The sequence below is a fragment of the Lacerta agilis genome, chromosome 8, assembly GCF_009819535.1.
Source record: "Lacerta agilis isolate rLacAgi1 chromosome 8, rLacAgi1.pri, whole genome shotgun sequence".
Taxonomy (NCBI): Eukaryota; Metazoa; Chordata; class Lepidosauria; order Squamata; family Lacertidae; genus Lacerta; species Lacerta agilis.
The window spans coordinates 58,381,040-58,408,800 of NC_046319.1; the positions used below are offsets into that span (position 1 = coordinate 58,381,040).

The 27,761-nt window shown below is 45.5% G+C and overlaps 2 protein-coding genes across 2 annotated transcripts; both read right to left on the reverse strand.

Annotated features, from left to right (window-relative positions):
- Positions 1 to 938: 938 nt before the first annotated feature.
- On the reverse strand, positions 939 to 9,765 carry ADPRS (ADP-ribosylserine hydrolase). Its single transcript, XM_033157708.1, has 7 exons — positions 9,549 to 9,765; positions 8,599 to 8,730; positions 6,504 to 6,600; positions 3,811 to 4,018; positions 2,203 to 2,390; positions 1,993 to 2,093; positions 939 to 1,386 (listed from the first exon to the last, which is right to left on the reverse strand). Exons 1-7 carry the CDS (start codon positions 9,748 to 9,750, stop codon positions 1,094 to 1,096), a joined length of 1,221 nt encoding a protein of 406 aa, XP_033013599.1. The 5' UTR covers positions 9,751 to 9,765; the 3' UTR covers positions 939 to 1,093.
- Positions 9,766 to 12,528: 2,763 nt separating this feature from the next.
- On the reverse strand, positions 12,529 to 25,050 carry TEKT2 (tektin 2). The gene is made up of 10 exons (XM_033157709.1): positions 24,787 to 25,050; positions 22,338 to 22,505; positions 21,579 to 21,704; positions 20,811 to 21,016; positions 19,081 to 19,224; positions 17,624 to 17,738; positions 16,439 to 16,546; positions 14,912 to 15,055; positions 14,329 to 14,408; positions 12,529 to 13,022 (listed from the first exon to the last, which is right to left on the reverse strand). The coding sequence occupies exons 2-10, from the start codon at positions 22,491 to 22,493 to the stop codon at positions 12,809 to 12,811; spliced, it is 1,293 nt and encodes a 430-aa protein (XP_033013600.1). The 5' UTR covers positions 22,494 to 22,505; positions 24,787 to 25,050; the 3' UTR covers positions 12,529 to 12,808.
- Positions 25,051 to 27,761: the final 2,711 nt, after the last annotated feature.

Sequence of the window (27,761 nt, forward strand, 5' to 3'; positions counted from 1 at the left end):
TTCTTTGATCACCAATTGTGAACATACAGAAGATTTTCAAGCTAACCAGGACAGCTAAGCCTCACTCCCACACTAAGGACTGATGCAGAGGCCACTGTACGCACAGGGAGCCTCACGAGAAAGGTGGCAGTACCACAAACACTGACACCAACAGTGCTTTTGGTTAGACTTTGAATTCTAACGAACTCTAATTTGAATATTTGTTTCTTAAAAACAAATACAGAATTCAAACCAGGTAGGAGGATCTCCTGAGCCATTTTCCTTGGGAGCATTGTTCTACTTTTAACACCACCACAAAGTTTGGTGTTGGTAGACCTAAACTACACAGTTAATTCCTGAATTTCATTTGGGTCACGTGATTGGATTTTGCATGTTTGCACAAATGATAGTCCCCAATGTGGACATCTGGTGGCACTGGAGTCCAGACAGGCATGCTGGGTGGACTAGAAATGTGGCACCTGCTCCCCTTCAAACTTAGGAGAATTCATCCATGTGAAATGCATCATCCATTTGGCCTTTTGGTTTCCACTGAGGGCAGCAGTGTATTTTACTTTTATTTTAAATTTACTACTGGTAACACACATTCATGGTTATCAAAGACATATGTAAAATCTCCAGATTTCAAGTACTCAGAGATTACTCAGCTACAAAGACAAGAGAGTCCAGTCTTTCGTCCTCTGGCTTTTGCAACCACACAGGAAATCCAAAAGCTGTTTCTGTAGCTACCATCTGATGAATTTGCACCATAACAATGGATGGAAAGCAATGCTTACAAATCCTTACCTTGCTCCCAGCAGAGCTCAGTACCAAGGGTTTCCAAGGGTGAACTGAGAGAGATTTGACTCCAACTGAGAATTAATAATAGTCTAAAAATCAGAGACTGTAAGAGGAGCGAGAAATTATGTATGCAGCAGAAACCAATTGGCACTTTTGAGCAATTGGTTACAAGAGGAACCTTTATCTGCCACACAAAATATCCTAGGCATGTTTCCCATGAGGGAAAAGAAGCCCCACATTGCAAACGAGTTCTTCTTTGGAAGATGAAACAGAAACACAGATCTGTTGACCAGGTGCAGGGTCCTTTTTCCACGGCTCAAATCCGTTGGCAGTAGAGTTCATACAAGCTGTCAGCCAACTTCTCTGTCTCCTCAAAAGATTCACAGCTATACTTCCAGCTTTGGGGTACCTGCTCTTCCCCATAATATGCCCCAGCAATTGCCCCAGCCATTGTAGCAATGGTGTCTGTATCCCCACCCAATGAGATGCAGTAGACAATGGTCCGTTGTAGACTGTTGAAGTCCTCAGGGATATCTGGGTGAGACTCCATGCAGCGCAGAAAGGAATAGATAGCAGTGGGGACAGAGCGCAGGGCTGCAATGTCATTGCCTGACAAAAGAATTAATTCCCTTTAGCAAGCAACAGCACATGCATCTAGCCTTCAACCATAAACTCTCATTATATTCAATGCAAAGTGATTACTATAGAAACATGTATGTGTGTGTACACATACCATTATATACATGACCATTATGCCTCACATAAATCCACAAGCATGCTATGCTGGCTATAAACACATCCTAGTGTGCACCTCCAAGATCTGATACTTGGAACTGTGGCTACTCCAAATGCTGAAGTTGCATTTCTGCCCATCAACAGCTGGTTCCCAGAAGACCTAACCATTAAAAACTCCTGTGTATGTGTGTATTTAAGCTATTTATACCACAACTTTCATAACATCCTATGAAAATTTCCATCAGCCTAGTAAGCACTGTGTGAAGACAATTTATTGTCTTAAACCTCCCACAACTCATCCACTCTCTCACACACAAAACCAATTTTGAGCAATTATTTTACTATTCTATCTACTTCCTCCCCAATGCTGATGATTTAAATAAACCACAAGCTTGAATTTTATAATTCTACAGATTAGTGTTTTACTGTTTTCTGGTCACAAAATGGGAGTCAATGCCTTGTGCTCAACATTGTACATACCTAATTCTGACACCACATCTGATTTTGACACGGTGCTCTGCTCCAAAAATTCTTTGATCTTCTTTAGACGCTTTGAATATGGCAACTCCTCATAGCCCAGCCTGGAGATGAGAGACTGGGTTGAGGCATGTGCTTCAAGGGGGGTATGCTGCCCCCTTGTGTTACATCCAAGTATAAATGTAAGCCTGCCCTCAGATGGCTATTACTTACATTCGTGCATCTGCAACAGACTTGTCATCTGCTTCCACTTCCTCCATGTGGCCTATCAGCTGCTCCACGAACTTCTCCCGATTCAGCTCTACACCCTGTAGAGCGTAGTGAACTGCCAAAGCCTGCAGTATGGCTCCATTGTAGCCCAAGGAATTGGAGTGGGTCAATTCAGCACTCAATTTGGCAAACTGCAGAGGCAGAAGACACTGTTGTAAAAATTAAGCCTGAAGAAGGGTGCATGTCTTAAACCAACAGGGTGCATGTCTTTGACAGATGCTGGCAACAAATGTTGTAGGAAGCAGTGACAAAGCAGTCTAAGGACTTCCTTGTCTTTCTGACTTACCCACAGGGCCACTATCTGAAGCTGAATGTAAGAAAATTCAAAACAGATTAGACAAACTCATGGAGGATAAAGCTGTCAGTGGCTTCTAGCCATTATGCAGTATGCTGGGGAACATAAATTAGAAATGTTCTGCTCAGGTCCTGCTTATGGGCTTTCCTTAAGGACCTTGTTGAACACTATGAGGGACAGGAAGGATGCTGGACTAAATGGCCCTTTAGCCAGATGCAGCATGGGTCTTATGTTCTTAGCCTGTCTCCAGAGTGGCTGAACCGATGCTTTCAGAAAGCCCACCAGCAGTACATGAAAGTACTACCCCCACCCTTGTTGTTCGTCAGCAACTACTACTCAGAGGAATTTTGTGTCTTAATCTGGTGGTAGTTATTGGTGGACTTACTTTCCTTGAATATGTTTCATCATTTTTTACAAGCCATATAAATAAGTGGCCATCACCACAACTTCTGGCAACAAATTATAAAAATCCTGAATGAACTTTTCTAAACTTTTCTGATATCACAACTCAAAAAGAATTCTCTCCAATCTGTTCTGATACTGCTCCTTAGTCCGATGCTACTACCACCCTGCCTAAGACTTGTTGCATGTTGCAACATAACTCTTCTCAATGTCATAACCGCACAGTTCATGTGAGGGGAACTGTTACACACACACACACACACACACACACACACCCTGTTCACTGACAAGTCCCTGAGAGCTCCCACCAACACTACTATAACAGTAGGCACAACTGCAGCAACTTCCTAAGATATTGGCACCACAATGTGTAGGACCAAATCCTGTAACTCTTATCTGACATCCCACATGCACTGCAACCAGCAAATGGCTGCATTGGAGAGATTATGGGGGGTGATATTATTGGATTGCTCCTTACAGAGTTTACGAAAATATTACAAAAACATTTGCCCATGCAGATATGAGACTCTTGCATATTTCGGCTAATTAAATCAACATTTTATTATTTATTTATCTGTCACCTAATATGCAAATTACATGCACAAGTAAAAAGCGCCATCCAGTTTATCAAACCAACACACACACAAACACCCCAAAAAAACATGCACACCCAGAAACAGCAGTAACCATCATACATGTCAACATGGCACTGGAAAGATGTTAATGCCAGCACTTGGTGGGTCTCACTGGAGACAGCATTCCATACACACAGATATGTACATCCAGCCTAGGACACTGTTTGTGATGCGCTGTTATTGTTACGTAGTCAGGCTATGTATAAGAAATCAACAAACCTTCTTTACGTCTTGAACGTTAGAGTAAGCTAGTGAAATGCCTGCTACTCTCATGGCAGCACCATTCCCATAGGAGCCTTTTCCATTAAACTGCTGTCTCGCTGGCTCAAACACATCTCTGCATTTGGGGCGGAGAAGTTTCTTGAATACAGTAATCACACTGGCGCCATAGGTCCGGTCAGGGTCTTTCTTGTATTCTTCAGCAAACCTGCAGGGAGACTATGTTAAAATGCAACTCCACTTACATTATGTGAGCTATCACTGGGCAGCTGCTAATATGAAAAAAGAATAGTGCCTAAGTTGGTCCAGTTAGCAGGGTGAATTTGGAGCATATATTTATTTCATTTATGAATTGCTTCCCATGAAACATCCCAAAGCAATTTACCACTAAGAACACCAATAAGAAAACACATATAAATACAATTTCTAGGCCAATGAAGATAAGGCTACATAAGCACATAAGAATAGCTTTGTATTCTCAGTGGCCAACCAGATGTCTGTGGGAAACCAGCGAGCAAAGTATGAACACAAGAGCACACTCCTCTCCTATGGTTTCCAGCAACTGGTATTCGGAAGTATTGCTGCCTCCTACTGGAAAGGCAGAGCATGGACATCATGGCTAGTAGCCACTGATAGCCCTTGCCTCCACAAATTAGTCTACTCCTCTTTCAGCAAACCTGACCACCGCACTGTTCTCTCCTAACTCTAGATCAGTGGTGGCGAACCTATGGCACGCGTGCCAAATTTGGCACGCAGAGCCCTCACTGCTGGCACGCGCACCATCGGCCCATCCGTGCTGTTGTTGTTGTTTTTTCCCCAGGCTTGCGGCCGCCCTGTTTGAGCAGCGCTAAGCTGCACGCGCTTTAGAGCCGAGCGGCAGGAAAAACCTTGTGGCCCCGGAAGGTCCTTCGCCCGGCAGGTGCCTCGCCTTCTTCAGCGCAGCTCCTTTTCTCCCAGGATAATGCCAGCCTAGGAAGGAGAGCGGAACTGGCCCCTGTTGCTCTAGAACTTAGGCCGGGAGCCGTGCCCTCCCGCCCGCCCTCCTGAGTACACGGCCCCCTCGCCCAAGCCTTCCACGCTCTCCCGCTCCAGTACCTGGTTCCTACTGAGGCAGAGCCCCGGGTAGGGTGCTGAGGCAACCGGACAGCGCCTCCGCCATCCCACTCCGACCAGCACAGCGGCGGTGCAACTTCAAACGGGGCTCTTTCGGAAACGGAGGCGCGGGCGGAAAGGGGCCGCACGGAAATCCGGCCCCTCCCGGCCTCCCCCTAGCGGACAGGTTCGCCCTTATGCCAGCTGCGCATTTAAAAGCTCTAAGAACGACGGGCGGGGCGGGCAGCGAGGTTTCTTTGAGTCAGCAGAATACCCCGGGGCAAAAAAATAACCAGAGAATTGTTCAACATAAGGAGGTGGGGGGGGGGAGTTGCTGGGTTGTTGTTTTTCATTTTGATTTATATACTTAGCGGTTTTATATTTTGATTTTGTTCTGTGAACCGCCCTGAGAGCTTCGGGAATAGAGCGGTATATATGTGCTGTGTGTGTGGTTTTTTGGCGCTTTGGCAGGCAATGATGTCGGCGCTGCATGTTAGTTCCAGCAAAGCAACTTTTGTGCGACCCCCCCCCAAAAAGCTTCAAAACTTTGGTTGGCAGCTCCCCAAAAAAGGCTCAACAAGTTTGGGCACTTTGTGATAAATAAATGGGTTTTGGTTTACAGTTTGGGCACTCGGTCTCTAAAAGGTTCGCCACCACTGCTCTAGATCATATATGAACAAGTTAAAAAGCACAGGTTCCAATGCCAATCATTGGGGGACTGGGATAAAAAATTTTCACTTAAAAGGCTTGTTGGAAGAGGAAGGTCTTCAACGGGTGCCAATAAGTGAATAATAAGTACAGTGCTTGATTGCCCAGCAGTGGCAAAGTGGGTGAATTAACTGATCATGCTACTTAATCAAGCTAAAGTTCGCAACTCTATTTCACACAGGACGTAGATTCTTCTCAAGCCCTCTTCAACAGTATCTTAGGGGCTGTCCCTGTGTGTTTAGGAAATACATGCAAAGAAGCACCCTAGACATTGCCAAACATGCACATCTCTGTAGTGGAAACAATCAGATAAGAAGAAAGGAAAATCTGGGAAGCTTTTCTTTTCCTTGCCTAACACAAGAAAGAAGGACTGAGAAATTCCTCAAAACTTGGGAAGAGAAATGCTTACATAAATTCTCACCCCTTTCCCCACCATGCCACACAAAATGCTTCCAGGACAACATTTCATTTTGTGTTAAAAGCTGGTATGGTTTGGTAAGCATGCAGGAAACTCTACACAAAGATGCCTTAAGTTGCACTCATATACTGAGAGCTAAGTCCCAATGAACAGGGTAGATTTTACATCTGAGTAAATCTGCACAGGATCATTGCCTTGTCTTTTTAAATTTTCAAAAAACAATGTGAACGTGCAAGTTCCCACTCCCACAGAAGCAGTTGAGAAGTGTTTGAGGATACAGAAAGGAACAAATACCAGTAATCATCAAAATAAAAAAGGACAGAGTCCATTTCAATGATTTCTTTGTCAAACCCATCAGTCCATCCAGCCCATTACTGTGAACTGTGACTGGCCGCACCTGTCCAGGATCTCAAGCTGAGAGAGATTTTCAACACCTACTCTTCAAGATCTCTTGTAACTACAACACCCTCCTTACCTCTTTGCCATATCCACTTCATCGAAGTCCTGCTTGGCTAGCAGTGACCTCACTATCGAGTGAGTCATAGCTGTGTCATCACTGTAGAAGTGGATTCCTACAAGGTAGGAAGTGCAGAAATGTCAGCATATGATGGATAGACTAGAAAGCACATGGATGTGTGCTGAGAGTGTTCTTTTCCCTTTCTTCTTTCCCCTCAATAAAAATTTGGGAAGAGTAGTTAACTGATAAAGAGGTATCAGGCAATTCCAGAGGGAAGAAGGTCACTCTGTACATGTTTAGAGAACTTCACCCATTCCTGAGTTCAGCATAATCTTAGCATTCAAAACACACACAAGTGGGGCTCAGATAGAACCTTCATTTGATGGGAAAAAGAGATACCAGAGCTCACAACCAGACACTCCCTGTCTGCAGTTATAATACAGGCACTGTGCAATAACAATAATTTAAAAAAATCTTCTTATAACATGATATGGTAAAATTAGGTTATTTCCATGGAAATAGTCAACAGAAGAATTTCCAGAGCATAATGTTTTTTTCATTACACCAAAGGCTCACCAATGTTCTTAATTTGTCATTGTAACTATTTTGCTTTAGGTAATTGTCAGCTAACTGTTCATTTTGCATTTTATTTTCCTCTGCTCCCTGCCACAATGTGTGCATAGGTCTTTTTTGTGTCTACACCCAGATTATGGAACACTTTTATTTATTTTTATATTATGTATAATACACACCTATTATTATTATTATTATTATTACTGAATAATGATGATTGAATTTATATTCCACCCTTTTCCCCAAAGCAGCCCCTGGGGCCCCAAAAAGGGGTTGGGCCCCTCCCTCATTGTTATTTGATGCTTACTGAGGACCTTTTTATTTTATGAGATAAACTATTGTTTTTATGTGCTAAATGTGGCTGCCACTCTCTCTTTTTGTAATTGTTTTATGGAATCGTAATGCTGTAAGCCACGCTGAAGGAACTGTTTTTACTCTAAAAGGGTGGGATGTACAAGTTTCATACATATGCCTGCCAATTTAGAATTAAATTTCATGCACCTGCTAAAGCAGACTGTGGTCATTGAGAGCTTATGCTCTAATAAATTTGTCAGAGTTATATCCAATAAAGTAGTTCCATTAGTGCACAGATTTCCATTTGCACAGTGGAACTTCCCCTCCCTCTCCTCTCCTCATGCACTCCTCAGATTTGCTCTAGATGATAAGGGGAAACCTAGAATAAATTTAAGGGGGTTTTAGAGAAAGGGAGGACATGTTTTGTTCCACAGCCAAAAGTTCCTGCACTAATGGAACTACTTGATACCGCCCTCGGTCAATAGATTATTGTGGGATCTTACACTTCAAGCATAAAAAGAAAGCATTTTAAAAACAATTTGTATCCCTTTCACTGTAAAAAGAATGCTCAGAACAGCTGACAAGCAGGGCCTGCCCACTCATGAGGCAAGGTGAGCTGAGGCAAGGTGAGGTGACTGTCTTGGGTGGCAGGATCCACAGGGGCAGCAGATCCAGCATCCAAGGAACACATCACCCACTGCTGCCACCAGAGTGTTAAAAATTCCCAAGGGGCCAGGTGCATTTAATAATAAATCTTTTAGGGGGAAATGGAACCTAGACATTCTGTTGTGGCAACTGCAACCTATGCTTAAGGTGCCGTTTGGCGATTAGTGTACAGTGGTACCTCCGGTTGCGGACAGGATCCGTTCCAGAGCTCCAGTCGGATCCCAAGGTTTCCGCAACCGGAGCGACCACTTTCCGGGTTTGCCACGTTTGCACCCTGAAGAATACGCAACCGGAGGTGTGCATATCCAGAGGTATATCTGAGTTTCTAACACTGTTTCCACAGTGACCGCTCTCCCCAATGCCATCTGTACATCCCGGTGACCAGGAGATGTGGCTTGTATCCTTCCATCCCTTGGGAGGAAATGGCAAGGGCGGCCTCTGGGGTCTCATGGGGTCTGCACCCACCTGGCATGATTCAGAGTGGGGCTCTTCCCCACCTTTGATTCCCACTTCAACCAGCAGGGAAGGCTGCTTTGATTCCCCCCCCCCCACGTTGTCCCTGATGTAGATCTTTACTTACCCAAATCTTCCCTATGTGGATCCGTATAACCCCCTTGTTCATGGCGCAAATCTTCACACTCCCCTTCTTCCCTGGCTGGGGACGGTGTTTTGTGGTTCGCCTCAGGTGCCAACTTGTCTTGGGCCGCCCGTTCTGACAAGGCATTAAAAATAACCAAAATAAAAGCACCCGAGTGTTGTTCATCACCCTTCAAGATTCCATGCCCCAAATTTGTAGAGTGACCACACACAGAGCCAGGAGGCCATTTCTTTAAGTTTCCATCCGAAATAAATTCACTTTTCGTCCTCTGCACCCTCTGGCTTGGCTTTCCAAGGTCTCCCTCTTTCTCACTCTCTTATACAGCATCTTCTGTTACCTTGGGTGTTTCCCACCCAACCTGTTTGCTGATTTTGACAACGCAGAGAACCCTACTTAATGAGGATTCACTCCGATTTGTCTTGGGAGGAGGCTAGGCGCCGTTGGGTCAAATCATTCGTTTGCTTTCCCCCTGCTGCAAAACAAACCACGACCCTTTCGAGAAAGCGGGCTTGTTGAGCAAGACCTCCAAAAAGCCAGCTTCAACTGCGCAAGTTGAATTTGCAGCCCCCGGAGGCAGCCCCAAGCAAGGGGAGCTGCGCAATGAAGGGCTGATAATCCCACGACAAGAAGTCTTCCTCTAGTGACTGCCCACCGTTTACCGTGGAGAAAATGTCAGCGCCCCGACGACACACCGAGGCGTGAGCCGCCCGACCCCTCTGGAATAAATGTACGAGGGGCGGCGGGGAAGGGTCGCTTGCACCAAATAAATTGGGGGCTCTCCCTCTCCCCCCCCCCACTGCCCGACACACCCCGAAAAGGAAGGGCCGCCTCCCTCACCCCTGAGGGTCACCACCTGCTGAGGTAAAAGCGGCCCAGCTGACTCCGGAGGCGGCCGAGACTCCTCCGCCCGCCTCCGCCCCTCCTCCTCTTACCTTTCTCGGGCGGTTGAAGCGACCGCACGAAGCGCAGCAGCTCTGCCAGGTTGACCGTCTCGAAAGCTTCGAAGCCGCCGCCCAAGCAGTCGCCCAGCAGCGCTCCGAGCAGGCAGCCCCGGAACCGGCTTCGGCTCAGCACAGAGGCCGCGGCAGCCCCACCGCTCCCCACCGCTGCCGCTCCTGCCGCCGCCGCCGCCATCTTGGCTCCTTTCGTTCGACGCGGGAAGAGCGGCGCCCGGTGGCCACGTGCCGCCCCCGCGCGGCTGCAATGGACCCGCTTAGCCGCTGACGGGAGGAGGTGGTCGCTTTCGCCGTCCCGTTCCCCTTGTGAAAAAACAGCATTTTGTGTCTCGTTGAGTTTTTCCCTCAGCCGCCCTTTGTTTAGGCAGAGGACGGGGCGGTGTAGGGCATAGCAACAAAACGAAACAAAAGACGGAAGAGATCTGAATAGAATAGACCGCAGGCAAATGTAAAAACGCCATTTACAAATGCTTGGGCAAGCCTGGCATTGTTACAGCACAGCATCAAGATGATAAAGAACTCTTTCTTCTCTTGCTCTAAATGCAATAAAAACAAATCCCTTTCTGGAGTAGCGAAATTCCACCGCGGAATAGCTTTGTATACTAAGGAGGGCATGCACAGGACACACCTGTAATTTTGTGTCCTCTGGGTTGCAACCCTACAGGTGTTTTATCTGACCTTGGGGGTGTGGGGTGTCAGCTGCTTTACTAGGAAAAGGTTTTTTTTAAAAAAAAAAAAAATCTATATTGGCACCTCACATCACTGCTTGATGCATTAGGTTACCAGCACCATCAGAGCAGTGCTACCTCTGGAGTTAACAACTTGGCCAGAATCTTAAGCATGTTGTGGCCAGACACAAGCTCCAAATGTAATTTCACTTCTTGGCTCCCTGCAAAGCCAGGTAGCAGATTTTAGGTGCCATTCATGAGAGCAACGTGGGAGAAAAAGAATTAGATCTGACCTGTAGCAGGCACAATTCCCAAGAAGTTATCCTGCGCAAACCTTACCAAAATAGTGTACTTGTTTCCCAGTAAATTGTTTTTTGTATGGGAGATTCTAGATGAGATGTTTATTGAGCATTCATCAGGATACACTCACACCAAGGTTATACAACCAGCTAGTGGTTATTTTGCACTTCCCATTTGTCATTTTTCTGTCAATTTTCTTATCAGACTTCCTGTGATTAGAAAAGTGATGGGATATTTGCACATGTGAAAGATACGAACCCTTTTTGTGTGTGTGCAAATTAATTATCCAGCAAGAAGCAAGAGAGTGCACCATTTGGAGTAACAAATTTTGCCTTTATAGAGGAGGCTAGTTTCTACATACGTACACTCACACATGCCTTGCTGTCCTCAGTCCTAGCAAGCAAGGGGCATTATTAGAGTTCCAGCTTTGCCAAAACATTTTACACATCATGTGTCAGTGAGGAGTGTGGTCATGGGAGTTTCAAGGGCCACACAGAGTTGCCTTGAGCACTGCATTTGATCCCTGGCCTGAGATTCCCCAAACGTACTTCGCCAAACCTTTTGTTAGGCGTTACAAGTATAGGCCATCATAAAACAACCATATATAAAAATCTATATATATAAAAACGTTCAAGATGGGTCGTTGATGTAGCCACAATGTTCCGTAACCGCTTGACCGATTGCCTTCAAATTTGGACACAACATTCCTTGGCCATGTGGGAAGGTTCTTAGGTACCTAGATTGCAAAAATAACACACCTTTCCCAGGTGAATTTGTGCAAAAAAGCGCCCTCCAGTGGACGTCAAAGACCACAGGCTGTGATATATTTCAGAGCTTACAGGGTTAAAACTGCTCTGATCACATGATGTGCTGTTTTTCTGTGAGTCAGCGTTTGGGATGCTTTCTTTTTCTGTTCTGCTCTGCCGGGAGTTAGCCATGCCGGGTCGTTTGTGCTGTAAATAATAAAACTTCTACATAAGGAGAGATTTATTGCTGCAGCTCCTTTACACACAAACCATCTTCCTGCTACATGAGTGACTCTGAAACAGCTAAAATTACTCTGCTAACAGCCCAGAAACTGGGAGGGGAACGTAGCAAAGCTGAAAGCATGTTGGACACCATTGCTGGTTCTGGAGAACCAACCCAACTTTGGAAGGTGAAAGTGGGGTCATGTGTGCGGGGGGCGGAGCTAGCATTTTTACCGGAGGCAGGCAGCATTTCAAATGGAGAAACTGTGGGGAGGGAAGCGAAAACGGGGTCTCCTTCCAGCGGGGGGGGGGGGGTCAGGCAGCCCAGGAGGAGAGAGGACAGGGAGGGGGGAACGGGAGAGGAAAAGACAACAGGTGACGGGGGAGTCTCAGGGCTGTTTCCACAAAATGAGCCACAGCAACGCGTGGCCGGGTCTACTAGATTAAAATATATACCAATAAATAGCCATGTAAAATATATACAGTAATGAGGATTTTCATTGGGATTTCTTCCCACTAAAACTCAGCCACCCTTGCAGTTACTTCTGGGTTAATGTCAGACAGATACAATCTGATATTTTCATTTTGCCATGATGTTACACTACCCAAAAAAGGGGATAGCACGCGTTTGCATAGTTGGTTAGTAGAAAAGGATATGTTCTACAGTGTCCGGCACATTCAAAGAACATCCACAATGTCTTATCATTTCTGGGGATGTTTAAATATCTGCCCTAGACAAAAGCTGAGGGGAATATGTTCGGCCGGGCTAACGTTGGGCTGGAATTATTAATTTTGAGATATAAGTGACTCTGTTATCTGTTGTATTTAAACCAGGCATAGGCAAACTCGGCCCTCCAGATTCCCATTATCCCTGACCACTGGTCCTGTTAGCTAGGGATGGTGGGAGTTGTAGTCCTAAAACATCTGGAGGGCCGAGTTTGGCTATGCCTGATTTAAACCATAGAACTTGGGTTCCCCACCAAATTTAAAGAGATGCAAAAATCAAAGCATGAAAGTATCTGACGTGTCAGAAATACTGTCGCTGGGGACAGATTTATTGATTATCACACTTTCTTGGAATACCAAAGCTGTAAACAAGGGGAAGTTTTATACAACCTTTGAGAACAGAAATGGGTCAAAAGGGAGAAGGAAAGTCATGTCACCCTTAACATGAGACAGATGTCATCTGCGCTTGGCATGGAAGCAAGTCACTGGGCGGGGGGGCAGGGACTGTGTCACTCACTTCCCAAGACAATTCCTTCTTCAGTATTACTCAAGTATTACATCTCATGCCATTATTCTAAGCCAGTTCCAGCTGTCGGCACTTGAGGGGTGAAAGAGTGCGATTGGTGGTTCGGTTGAAGGTGTCCACTTCAGGCACATATTTTTCAGCAGGGATCGTCAGCTTCCGCCTGACATCCATGCACTTGTTATCCAGCGTCAGGGAGTTCAATTTGTAGGCGATGTTTGCCTGGATACGGTCCAGGTGTTTGTAGAGAGCATCCAGAGCATCCCTAAGGGAAGAAGCCAAGGTAAATTGAGCAGGGGGTTGCCTCCATTTGCCTTTAAATCAAAGCAAGTCCTTATCCTTTGGTGTGGTTGGTGGTAACTGGATTTCAGCTATGGCACTGGGGGTGGGGCAACAATGATTTTCCATTGCAAGGGTCTCATTAATCATTTTTCTATCGGGTACAAGCAGGGCCAGATTTAGGTTTGATGAGGCCCTAAGCTACTGAAGGTAATGGGGCCCTTTATATGTCCAGCTGTTCTTTGTCAACAACAAATTGTCACTGTTTTTTGTGTTGAATGTAGGCATCCTATATATAGAAATGAGCAAACCAGTGATATTTTAGGGAGCAGGCTAGCAGGCGGGGCCCATTACTTACATCATAGGAGCCTATACAACACAAAACACTGTTGCTGTATGTAGGTTTTATTTTATTTGTTTTTTACCTTATATTTTGGAAATGTACATCCAAGTTTTTTTTTCCTTTAAATTTTTTTGGGGCCCCCAAGAGAGTGGGGCCCTAAGCTATAGCTTGTTTAGCTTGTACATAAATCTGGCACTGGGTACAAGTTACGCTTACAATGGCAGATTATCTTGGAGGAACAAGGATCTCTCTCCCCATGGCAGGGCCTCTCTGTAAATCATGTAAGGAACCATTTTCAGCCTAAGGGCCGCATTCCCTTCTGAGCAACCTTCCAAGGGCCACATGCGAGAGTAGTGGGTGGGATGAAAAGCAAATGTGAGGGAGCCACAAATGTATGCTATGCTGCTGGCTGGAGCTGATGGGAGCTAGTTCCAAAACATCTGGAGGGCAACAGATTAGCCACCCCTGGTGCAAAAGAACAGACTACGGGGGAAATGTGTCTGACTTCTATGCTTATGTATTATAAAATACATGCTAAGTCTTGAATTTATTGCTGTGGACTTCCTACTGTGACCAGATATTAGCAAGTCATCCCAGGCACTGGAATCCAGGAGATGCCATCTTGCATCTATCACCTAAGGATCATGCACAGAGCCCACTATTTTGACCTAATCATTACCAGCCTTTGATATAATGCTGCAGTGTGAAAGGCACATTGGTGCTGCATCACAAAAGATTTGGGGATTATGCTCCTAGGCTGAATAAAGTCAGCTTCCCATGTTTTGTTTTCACTCATATATCTAGGTGATCCTAGTGAACAACCATGGCCTTCTGCAACCCAGGAAGCATATGCTGACCCAAGGCCACAACTTGCAAGTGATGCTTACTTAAAAACACCCTATTCCCTTTCTCCGTTGAATTTTGTTTTTGTTTTTAGGGAGATACATACTGTAACTGTGCCAGCTTCTGATTCAGACAAGCAATGGTGCCTTCCAGCTGATGCACCTCATCTGTCAATCCATGTTGAGCCTGAAAGCCAAGGACAAAAGAGGGACGTCAAGCTTCAGTACGTTGCAAATGGTAGCTTTGCCAAGGAAAGGTGATTACTCCTGGGTTAAACTGTCAGCTCCCCCTAATATTACTGCTATGGTCTGGCTTCTACAAAGGAGCCCAAGAAGCTGCAAGGCTACCATATTATTATTATTATTATTATTATTATTATTATTATTATTATTATTATTATTATTGTTATTATTTCTATACCACCCTTCAACTGAGGATAACAAGCAGTTTACAATATAAAAACACAAAAATACATTATACAGTAGCAAACAAAAGGAATAACACACACACACACACACACACCCCGCGTGAATGGGCAGTGGAGTGGAGTAGTAAAAGCCTCCTGCAAGCAGCCTTTAAAATGTGCTTCATGCCTTCTCTCTGCCTTGCCTTGCCTCTGGTGCACAAGCCCAGCTGTCACTCCTGTCTGCCCACAATTCTAAGCTTACAGAGCTAGAGGTTTGCTGTACCTGGTCACGGCAAAGCTCTGTGTTGGAGCGGTAAGTCCGGGTCTCCAGACGGGTATGAGCCAGTTTCAGATTCACCACCTTTGCCCGGATGTCGTCCTCCAGGCGCCTGATGTCCTCTTCCATTTCAGCAATTTCTTCTAGGGTCTGAAAAAAGCAAAGACACCATGGGGAGAGAGGCTTAGAATTGGTTGCCACCTCTGTGAGGCGGGCCATACAGGAGGGGCACATGCAATGGCAGAGCTTTGCATGCAGGAAGCCCTAGGTTCAGTCCCCAGCAGCATCTCCAGGTTGTAGGATAACTGCCCTGAGACCTCCGGGTATAGGGCGATATATCAATTCAATCAATCAATAAACAAACAAACAAACAAATACCGGTAAATACCCAACTAAAATGCTTAAGTCCAATTAATGCATGAAAGGGTTAATACAATAGAGTAAGCTGTCCTGCTCAACTTAGCTATGGATCATCTTTCTTGGGGAAAGGGCCACACTGACACATATCCAGCCCTCTGACGGCCACGTGGCAAAGTGTGTGTGACCCAAGTATGAAAGTGAGTGTGGCAATAATTGCGGTTCTCAAGGCTGCCTTCCAAAAGGGGACCTGCAGAAGCAGTGAGAAATGAAATAAAATGGGATGAGATGGAATGGAATACTATTTTTAAGAGAAAATGTGTCACAGACAAATTTGGGAGAATTTTGGGCCCTAAAAAAAAAAAAAGCATTTAGCAACAAAATGTCACAGTGAGGGACTTATAGAAGCAGCTAGAAAGGAACCATCTGAAGACAGCCCTGTATAGATAAGTTTTTTAATGTTTAATATTTTAACATGTTTTATGAATGTTGGAAGCCGCCCAGAGTGGCTGGGGCAACCCTGTCAGATGGGCAGGGTATAAATAATAAAATGATGATGATGAAATAGGATGTCCCGCCACAACCCCAGAGTCATTCACGACTGGACTTAACTGTCAGGGGTCCCTTTACCTTTACCTTTTTATTTTCATCAGAGAAATGTTGAAGGGTCTGAAGTAGGTCATGAAAAAAGTCTCCCTACCTCTCCTTCAGGCACTGGAAAAAAGGAGAAATCCCCTCCAAGACTGCAGATAACCCAAGAATTGTGGAAGAACCTTAGCATAAACCCTTCACATCCAAGTGAGACTCTGCACTCATAACAGACATTCTATATGTGCCATTTAAAAATACAGTCATACCTCGTGTTGCGAACGCTCTGTGTTGAGTACGTTTGGGTTGCGTACTCCGCAAACCCGGAAGTGAAACACGGAGTGCGGACGCTTCTGCACATGTCCATGCGGTCTGTGGGTGCGCAGAAGCGTTCTGCACAGTTCGCGCATGCGCAGAAGCGCAATCTCGCGAGATCTCGCATTTTCGTGCATGCGCGAAAGCGCCACTCGGGTTGAGCACTGTCGGGGTGCAAATGGCACCCCGGAACAAATTAAGTGCGCAACCCGAGGTACCACTGTAAATAAAAAAATGTGCAGGGCAGGTCTCCAATGCCGGCCAAGGACTTACATTCTTCTCTTGCCACCTCAGCTCATCAAGGGCTTGCTCCACTTCATGGAGCCTCTTCCGGAAGGCAAATTCTGTGGCCACGCGCTGAGCTTCTAGTTCGTTCTCAGTCTAGAATAGGGAACACGCATGGTCATAGCCAGAGGGGAGCAGGGAAGGGCAGCTGCCCCCCTAAATCAATAAAAGGCAATAAAAATACATAGCTAACTGAGGTTCTGCCCCCCCTCCCAACGAAAGGCCTGGCCCCTGCTAACAAAAATCCTGGCTACGCCCATGGAAACACATAGAAAAAGTTAAGCAACTACCATATCATAGTTTAATAATTGCACATAGACTGAGAGAGCCATCACTTTGCAATGATGTATACTAGCTTGGCAGTTGGCCAAACAGATTCCACAGGATTTTGAAATGTAGATGAGCACAACAGGTTTTGGAAAGGAAAAAAGCTGAACAAGTGTATATGCCACAAACGACGATTCCTCTTTCAAACCACTTTTAATTCTCAAAAAACAAAATCCCAAGTTGCATCCGGCAAAGTTGTTCTATTAGCACAAGGACTACTATTTGCACAGTGGAACATTCCCTCCTGCTCCCCCACCCACAAACATCTGGAGCAGATTTGGGGAAGGGGATGAGTGAGAGAGGAGAGGGAGGGGGTCATTCCATTGCACAGGCGATTGCCTTTGAGCTAACAAGGCTGCTGGAATAATCAGCCTTTAATTTAACAGCCTTTCCCCCTTTCCTCCTTGCTTCTGCTGCATCCAGTAAAGGTTGGTGATCCTGAGCAAAAATAAGTTCGTTCATTTCAGCAGTATAATTTTAGGCTGCAGGGATCCATCTAGTTGCTGCCATTGATAAATCATTAGGAGCCAGAAAGCTTTGCCAATCAATGCAAACCACTAAAAGATCTTCCAGTAGATCCAGATCAGACATGCAGTAGATTACTTTGAAAGGAAGTCACCTTAATTAAGGATCTACTCACAGCCTTTGCCAACCTGAAGCCCTCGAAATGCTTTGGACTATAACTCCCATCAGGTGGGAGGTGTGGTGCTTCTTAGGACTGATGGGAGTTGCAGTCCAAAAGACCTACAAAGCACCAGGTTGCCAAAGGCTGCTCTATAACATACAGTAATGTATCTTCTCCATCAAGAGCCTTCCTAGGAGCCAACAGGAAGCCGTGTGGTTTACCTGGGCAATGGTGAGGGCCATGGCTTCTCGCAGATCTGAGGCTGCTTTCATTTCTGCCTCTGCTCGATCCTTGTTGTATTGAGTGATCTGATCCCACTGCTCTGGAGTGAGAGTTCTAAAACAGGCAGAAGGAAAAGATGGTCTGGTTGTTAGAATCAGTTTTTCACACACACTTTCTCCCTATATTGCCTTGCATATTTTTAAACTGTATGTCTGCAGCTTTGGAAGCCAATGGTCAGAAAAGAGCATATAAATAAAGTTTAACTCACTCACTCACCCACCCATGCAGTGCACTTACCGGTAATAAAAGCACACTAAAGCTACCACTGTACCAAATATTTTTTCTGCATTTTTCCCCTGACCATTCTCCATCAATTAATGAGGAAAGAAATGACATTGGGGGAAATACCAAAGGGGATACAAAATTCGGTGAAACGCTTGGGGTTTTGATGCACTTCCCTTAATTCTGAGGTGGGCAAGCGGTTGTTTGTGTGACGGAGTGCCCTTCCCTTCATTCTACAAATCTTCACTCTGGCAGTCTGCACTCTGCAGCACCCCCCCCCCCACACACACACCTGCATATCTGTCCTCCCTGAAAACCTCATGAAGTCCTTGGCTGGGCGTTTCACCAGTTTCCTACACTTCAATCAAAGCCGAGGGGAAGTAAAGGTAAAGGTAAAGGGACCCCTGACCGTTAGGTCCAGTCGCGAACGACTTTGGGGTTGCTGCACTCATCTCGTGTTACTGGCCAAGGGAGCCGGCGTACAGCTTCCGGGTCATGTGGCCAGCATGACTAAGCTGCTTCTGGTGAACCAGAACAGCGCACAGAAACACTGTTTACCTTCTCGCCGGAGCAGTACCTATTTATCTACTTGCACTTTGACGTGCTTTCAAACTGCTAGGTTGCAGGAGCTGGGACTGAGCAACAGGAGCTCACCCCGTCGTGGGGATTCGAACCAACCTTCTCTGTGATTTAGACCACAGCGTCACCAGTTTCCTACACTTCAATCAAAGCCGAGTGGAAGACATGATGTTAACTCCGCCCATGGGAGAAGGCCCAAGCAGCTGGGGAGGCTGCAGAGGGCAGGAGAGATGTTTAATGGGAAGAAAAACACATCTCACCACAACCCACAGTTACCTCACAAGGATGAGACCTAATTCCAAACCTACCAAAAGTGCGAGGAAATTATAAAGAACCCTGTGAAAAGGGCAGGGGGGGGAGCCTATTTTGTGAGAGAGGGACAATTTCAAGAAGTTGCAGAGTCATTATGAGGGCTTAGCATAGGCCTCCAGTTGTCATGCCACACCCTGCTCTGGGCCTCCAGCAGAAAGGTACAGCCAGGGCACTTGGGAAGGGGCACCTCAGTTGCCACATTCTGTCTAACAGAAAGGCTGGCCCTGAGATGAAGGAGGAGTTCAAGACCTTTGGATGGTTGTTGCGCAAGACACAACCTTACCCAATCGGCACTCGGGTTGGATTGACTTTATAGGAGATATTTGGAGAGTTGATATTGAGGGAAACACAGGTCCGGTCAATCTCCACGGCTTCCGTTTTCCCTCGATGGGCAAAGTTCAGCTGCTGGCGGGCCTCCTGCAACAAGCTATGAATGAAAGGGGGGGGGGAGCAAAGGGCAGCCATGAAGGGATGCAAGAGAATATTCAGGTGGAAGTCTCCAGATTTATTCCCCTTTCATTTTGTTTATCAATCAGCAATTAAAACTCCCATAAATTGTTGGCAGTCAAAAAAGTCTCCCCTCTGTAGCAGAATATATTGTCACGTGATGTTGCCATGTATGCTGAACGCAGCACACGATAGACAACTGTAGCTGTGAGACTTGTACAGGTAGTTTAGTTTGCCTACAACACAAAGTCCTTGTATCACTGCTAGAAGTTCTTTTAAGAAAAACAGGAATTTATTACAGAGCAATTACAATCTCCCCAAATCACTTTAAATCTAGGATTGTGTAAACAAGACAATCAGATGCTAAAAGGGAGCTGAACATGATGAGGAATGAGCCCCTAAGTAATTAGGGTGGGCTTTGATTATCCCATTTCTTTCTCTGCCAAATAAAGTAAGTTATAAAGAAACAGAGGAGGAGGAGGAGGAGGAGGAGGAGGAGTTTGGATTTGATACCCTGCTTTATCACTACCCAAAGGAGTCTCAAAGCAGCTAACATTCTCCTTTCCCTTCCTCCCCCACAACAAATACTCTGTGAGGTGAGTGGGGATGAGAGACTTCAAAGAAGTGTGACTAGCCCAAGGTCACCCAGCAGCTGCATGTGGAGGAGTGGAGACGCGAACCCGGTTCACCAGATTACGAGTCTACTGCTCTTAACCACTACACCACACTGGCCCTCGAACAATGCAATGGCCTTTCTCTTGGGTATGTTATACTAGATGGAGTTTCAGTTTGCTTTTTTTAACTGACCAAATAGTAGCAAAGATATAAAAGGTGTTCTACAAGGTACATTGAAAAGCTGTTGCAATATGGGAGCCTGAGTTGTCAAATGTCCAGCTAAATTCTAACACCAGCCAGTAAATTTATGATTTGGGGTACTAGAGATAATACTGTTTCAGTGATTCTTAAAAAGTGTTCCCCCTATTGTTTTAGTATTGCTTTTATAATATATAACCCTAGAATACTTTTCAAAAGGCAGGATATTAACTGACAGCACAATCCCAACCAAGCCAACTCAGAAGTAAATCTTACTGAATTTTAATGGGGCTTACTCTCAGTTAAGTGGGGTTAGGTTCGCAGCTAAAGTAAGTAAACAAATGAAGTATGGCATGCCTTACAAGGTTGGTGTAATTATTACTGAAAGAATGTATTTGATGCTCAAATGTGATGGAAATTTGAAATGCACTGTAGCTACAAGCATCTAAGTAATGTTATGCAGGGCTTTTTCTAGAAAAATGGTGCCAGAAATGGCCCCTCACTGCCTCTTCCCACCCACCCCACACCTGCCTCCCTCCCTCCCTCGCCCCCGCAAACCCCCCCCCCATGTTCACCCTACAAGCCCTTCCCTCACTCACGTCTCCCATCCGAAGTCTGGCTATGTGTCATTCTGCAGCATTAAGTCAAGTTTTTTGCGCCTCCCCCCGGCATCCCACATTGCATTTAACTCAGTTTGATGCATCAGACACAATACCAATATGCTGTACTTGACCACCAAGTCTTTTGACTCACCAGAGCTGCTCAAAGGCCTCGCTCACTTTCTGCTGAAGATCTTTTGTAGTAGCATCAATCACCTCCACCTCTTTGTGCAGCTCTTCCTCAACAGGATCCTTCACCACATCGATGTCTCGGCGACTTTCCCGCAGAGTGAGATTTTCAATGGCCACATCCAATTGCAGGTTCTTAGCCTGCAGGGCACGCTCTGCCTCCTCCTTCATCTGAAGGGAAGAAGCAAAAATAAGATAAGGGGTTGACCTCACCTTCCCAACTCCCTCTGTGGGCATCATGTCAAGTGACATAGGTTTGCTAACCAATCAGGTTTCCAATGGGAATGCTTTGCAGGTGGGTTAGATGCCATCTACTGCACAGAACCACCCAAACCACTTTCTCAGCACACCAAAATTGAGTTGCATGACCTATGCCCTTCATTGCGCAATTCATATTATTCTTTCTTCCTTGGCGATCACTCGTAGCCGAGTAAGATTGTCTTCCATGCACACGCTTTTAGCAGTGAATCTGTAAGTGCACATGCGCACACACTCAGCATAAATAATCCTTACATACCACAGAAATGCCAGCAGCCTCCGATGACCTTCATTCCAAGGAAGCCAGGTCCAAGGCATGTGCTGGGACCCCCTGAGACCTCCCACCCCTGAGAGACTGGGGTGCACCTAACAATACATTGTATGAATTATTTTCATACTTCTGCACACTATCCTGGAATCTCCTGGGGAAATTCAGTTTAGGAACACCATAAATGAGTAAGTCTGCACTACATACTTGAGTCAAGGCATAGATTTCCGTGTCGATGTCCGTGAGGCATTTGTCCAGAGTTTCCTTTGCTCGATTGACGACTTCGATCCGCTCAAGAAGGCGTGTGCGGTTGTCATATTCATCCCATTTTGTCTGGAGAGGAGAGAGGCAATGGTTTCAAACCACCCTTTCAGAGAGGGCATCAGCAGCATGGTTCTTACAAGAATAAGGAAGGCTGAGCTCAAGATTGCCCTTCCTTATCTTGACAAGTTCCTGGCCCATTCTTTAGACATGTACATTTCACACAGACATGCGAGTGTGGAAATTATTTGTGAACAACCTTCCTTTGGTTTTGTGAGGAAAGGCTGAAGCTTCCTTCACTCTACCCCAGGGGTTGGCAAACTTACCGGGCCTTGGGCCAGAGCCTCCAGCGCCAATCGCGTGGCAGGCCAGAGGGCAGGGGAGCACGTGCCCATACCCGTGCGCACACACTATTTCCGGCACACTTCCGGGTCGGAGGAACACCAGAAATAGCTTGTGCGCATGCGCACGGGCCTCAAATGATTAAATTTCATTTACAATTCAGGATGAACCAATCTGCCAATTTTGGTTCCTCATAATTTCTCAATTTGTATTTCTGTTCTGCCTATTCAGCAATTATCCCATGCCCTCCTCGCACCGCACCGCCCCCACCTCCAGATTTTGGACCCCAAATTATCATTTTATGGGTTTGTTTGTTTGTTTGTTGTTTGGAAACACAGAAAAGAAGCTCAAATTCTTGCCCACCTGGTTATTTGTTTCATTGCGAAGGACCCGGCCCTCCTGCCTGATCTGGTGGGATGCCAAGCGCTGCCGCTCAGCATTGGTTGCAATGAGATCAAAGTGGGTGCGCCAGTCCGGAAGTGTGTACCTCTGGCCGGGCTTCACACTCAGAGTAGCCATGGCAGCAACATTCTAGGAAAGACAAAAATGAAGGAGACACATTCAGAGATACTGGGCTCAGGGGCCAACATGCTTGCTCAACACATAGCAGTCTGCTATGTATTACACTTTGTTTTTCTGAATTACAAGCAAATAGGTTTTTTTGGGGGGGTGACTGTGACTTATTTTACTTAACAAAATTTACAGACTGCTTAATAAACAAAATCTAAGTCGCTTGCATAAAATAGTAGAAAATACTAGGAAAAAAATAATCAAGCCTTCTAACGCTTGGAATAGTCAGGCTAGCTTCCTGGTGAGGTGATAGCCTTGGTGATGGGCTATTAAGGAGAGCAAAGGAAGGGGCTCTGTGGGAGATGGCAAATGGGTGGATAGAGCTGCCTCCCTCAACCCGCATGGGAGTTAGAAGGGAAAAGTCAGAGGTGAAAGTTGAGTTTTAGTAGTGATGTGAGCTAGAGGAAAACGCAGCAAACGGGAGAGAGAGTCAGAGCAAATGACTTCCAATGTCTCCATTGAAATACCTTTGGTTATTGGGGGTGGCATACAGGGGTTGGGGACACTTCTCATCTGTTTATTTTTATTTACTAAACTTAGGTCAAACAAAATTCAAAAGAGCAAATTCAGTTCTCTATCCATTTAGGGCAGTTCAGCTGATGTAAAATTTCCTGGAAAACACACACCCTTGCTTTCAAACTTTAAAATGTTGCAGAGGCTGGAACTACTGTATACTCCCCTGCCATATTGGCTGACCCTATTTCCATCTACCGGTACCACTTTTCAGTTGTCATTATTATGTACATCGAATAAACCTGTACAAAGAGGGTTGGGAAGTCTATTGTCCTTCAGACGTTGTTGGACTATATCTCCCATCATCCCTGACCTTGGCCATCTGGTTGTGTGTTATGGGAACTGAAGTACAACAATCTGGAGAGCCACATGCTTTCTACCCTTGCTGTGAAATGTGTGACCCACTGAGTCAATAACCCTCCTTGTTTTGCTGCCTACCACTTTCTCTATTTTTATCCCTGCCCATTCCTCAATGCTGCTCATGGCATACATTCTGTTATCCAATCCCTTTTATCCTAACAACAGCCCTGTGAGGTAGATTGGAGCAAGACAGCAAGAAAACCAAGCCCACGTTTACCCTATGACAATCCAGAGCCGAGTATGGATTGGAACCCATAGTTCCCCAGTCCTTGTCCAATAAAACCTCTACACTAATCTGAACCAATTGTGGGCAGCAAAAATTATGTCCAAACTGCTTCTTCTGCAGAGGGGAACATTGTCACCTCCACAGAGATTTCAAGGGAGTTCCCTGTAACTCTAGCTGATAGCATATCTTCAGAGAAGATTGGTGTAACTTTCACAGGTGTCAAATACCGGATGTCATTATGATGTCAGGTGACTGACAGGTGGCTGGCCACACCCACCAGCAAAGGTTTGATCTGGTCTATCCCACTGGGCAGGTCACAGAAGACATTTAATGGGTTGCTTCAGGTGGGGTGGGCCATGGTATTAAAATCCAGGGAGAATGAAGAAAAAGTAAAACCTCTCCAAACTCTCTCTGCTCTAAAGAATTGCCTTCTGCTCCTCCTGCCTGAGATTGGTGTGTATTCTGCAACAGCTTACTAGCAGCCTGCTTATCTCTCCCTGTTAACGTTAATGGCAGCTGATGAGGTTCCTTCTCCCACCCTGTTTTATATGCAAAAATGAAGTTAATTTTTTTATTATTTAAAAAAATCACACATTTTGTTAGACAGCCACATGTCGATGTTTGGGTAGGGCCTGTATGGAAGGAGGAGGAGGTGGTGGCAGCATTTGGTTTTGCCAAAATTTATCAGGCTAGCCTAATGAAATGTTCCAGTTACAGGTAGGTAGCCGTGTTGGTCTGCCATAGTCAAAACAAAATAAAATAAAAAATTCCTTCTGGTAGCACCTTAGAGACCAACTAAGTTTGTTCTTGGTATGAGCTTTCTTGTGCATGCACACTTCATCAGATAGTGTGCACTTCTTCAGAATGAAATGTTGTTACTGGTGGGAGAAAAAGAGGGTACTCGGCCCAGTAGGAAAAGCTGCAGGTTCAGATGTGGAAAGATTTTGAAAGAAATGACTTAAGACAGAAGTCGGAGGTGGAACAGAAGGTTGACAAAGTGGATGCAGAACACAATTTTGACTTGCATAGAAAGAAAGAAAGAAAGAAAGAAAGAAAGAAAGAAAGAAAGAAAGAAAGAAAGAAAGAAAGAGAGAGAGAGAGAGATCCCCAACAACTGTCTCTACCCTTCCATCGTCAACTCACCACTCCTCTTCTCCAGGCAGGCAGTCCTCCTCTCAGCCTCCGCTTCCTACAACTGCTCTTCTATGTTATCAGCCTGGTTGCTAAGCACGCTTTGTGCCTGTTGCCAGGCAGCCATTCTAAACAGAATCCAATCAGAAAGAACCCCCCCTGCAAGTGTTTACAAAGGGGGAGGGGGAGGGGGAAGCCATGGCAACCTGGAGATCTGAAAAAGAAAAGGCTTCAAAGGGCTGGTGAAACTGATTAGATCACAGAAGAGCAGGCTGGGTTACTCTCACCCTGCCCATCCAATTCAGAGGTTACAACAAGGAGCAGTGGATTTGAGAGGGGCTCAGGGCAATAAATGCCTCCCTAAGTGTCTCCTCTGGTGGATTGCCCTGCTGTCTTGGTTTAATCTTGCAAATGTGTTTTCAAGATCAATGGAATACACCTAGATAGCATCCCCCCCCCAAAAAAAATATGTCCATCTTCTGCAGGGCTAGTAAAGAGGGTATAATTTTTCATAAATAAGGTCTATATATTTTTCATAAGTCCTATATTCCAGCAGGGAAATCATCTTCTACCAAAAGAAAGAATCTTATTAAATTAGGCTTTTCTAGATGGGTTGCCAGAGAGAATCTTGAACAAGGATTCAGTTGTTGGCATCCATCTGCCTGGAAAGACAATGGAGTGTGCCTCCAGGGGTAAAGTCAAACTGCTGTTTTAGCAGCACAGAACTGACCTTCCCAGGGCTCAAGCCTGGGCAGTGGGTATGGAGTCCTGGGCTGCCCAGATGACAAACCCATCTTCTTGGGCTCACTGATGTGGTAGAAACAAAAACAGAGCAATATGCTTGGCACCAGCTCAGATGCAGGAGTCACACGTAGTGCCATCCAACCATCTTAGGGACTCCACTCTTGATTTTTGTAGGCTTTTATTCTCCTGGAGATCTCCAGCAAGGCAGTGGAGGTTTAGGATCAGAGTATTCCTTCTCCTAGGTGGGCTTCCTTCCCAGGTTGATGAGCCCCATCTGCCCCCCCCCACTTCCCTCTACAGCACAAAAAATGGCTTCTTGACTGTTGGACTCACAATTGGACTTGTCCGCTCAATCCTCCAGAGCCTATCTTTGCATGCAGGGATAGTCTCTATCTCACCAAGGATTAGAGACCCATCAGTTTCCCCTCACCTAGACCAGTGTTTTTCAACCTTTTTTGGGCAAAGGCACACTTGTTTCATGAAAAAAATCACGAGGCACACCACCATTAGAAAATGTTTAAAAATGTTTAAAAATTTAACTCCGTGCCTATATTGACTATATATAAAGTAATTTTTCAATTTTTCCCACGGCACACCAGGCAACATCTCGCGGCACACTAGTGTGCCGCGGAACAGTGGTTGAAAAACACTGACCTAGACTATCGCATGCTAACAACTTCTAGGAACCACAGGTGAGAGCTGAGTGCAGGGTGCGGACAAAAGGAGGATAACTACCAAAGAAAGAGCATGTGTCCCTCTCCTCCTTCTCCTCCCCTAACACCCCATACACCCAAGAATTCAGCATTGGTACAGATATTCAGCCCAACATAGCAGGGAGCTGACAGAGCCTCAAGAGTCACATATGCCTTTCACACTGCGACTCAGAGCTGGCTCAGCCATTAAGACATGGCAAGACCACAGCTTCAGAAGACAGAACACACACACACACCTGGTGACACCCCTGTAGGCACCCTGCCTGCCCTGCTGCCTCCACCAAGTTAGCGGGCAAGATAGTGTCCATTTTGGACAAGAACTTGCCAAGAATTTATGTGATCTTACCTCAAATTGGCACTGATAGCAACGGTGCTTCTCTGCCAGTAATGGATGTGGCAGTATGTGCTGTGGTCACGGAGTAGGCCGTGTTGGCAGCGGCAGGAGCAGGTAGATGGTGGTGGGAGTAGCAGCAGTAACGGCAGGGCAGGACGGCACTTCCCTTTTCGCCTCAAGCTACTGTGACTGATATATCGTGTGAGCTGGGCATTCAAAAGTGTGCAATATTCCCGTATCAATGGTGGTTCTGTGTTTGGAGAGGAACTCATAGTTCCACGCTAGAGGACATGCTTGCATGCAGGTCCTAAGTTCAGTCTCCAGTACTGTATTGCTAGGTAAAGGAGTAACATGTAATGGGGACAAACATCTGGCAAGCCACTGACAGTCAGAGCAGATAGTACTGAACTAGCCAAGAACAGTCCTGCTCCAACTGCACTGGATACCAATGGGTTTTTTGGCCCAATTCAAACTGAAGCTCAGAACTTAATGGTATGCCTCTCTCCACTCTATGTTTTTCATTTGAGGGTCTTCTGTGTTCTTCCAATGGAGAGGTTGAGGGTGGTGACAGAAACATGGTTCTTCTCAGTGGTGGCTCCCTTGTTGTGGAAGGCTTTCTCCAGGGAGGCATGCCTGGTGCCATCTCTATCTTTTGGCACCAGGCAAATACACAGTTATTCAGCTAGGCCTTTGGAGTTTCTTTGCATATTTTTAGCAGGGTGGGGGCAAGCTGGATTTGCCCTTATATGCATGTTGTGAGTATTTTAGGATACTTTAATTCTTGTATCATATCTGTCTTTAGGCTTTGTTTTTGTAAGTTGCTTTGTGTTCCTTTTTTGAAAAAAGGTGAATAATAATAATAATAATAATAATAATAATGTCTTACCTACCAGAAGCCTGCTTCCTTTCTTCCCCATGAGGAAGGATCACAGTTATTGGTTGAACTATGCAAACAGCCTACATAATAGTGACAGTCTGGAAGCAATCTGTCTTCTCACCCACTCCCATCTGTGATTGTATGCAACATGTCATTTGTTTTATACATACCTTGGCGTTCTGCAGAGCAAAAATACCTTGAATGATTATTATAAGTCACTGATGTCCTGCAATTCAGCTAATCAATGGGTGATCAAAGCAGGGTATCCTGATGCTATTTGAATAATCAACTTGCACATTTGTGCGGTGTAGGAGAAGGC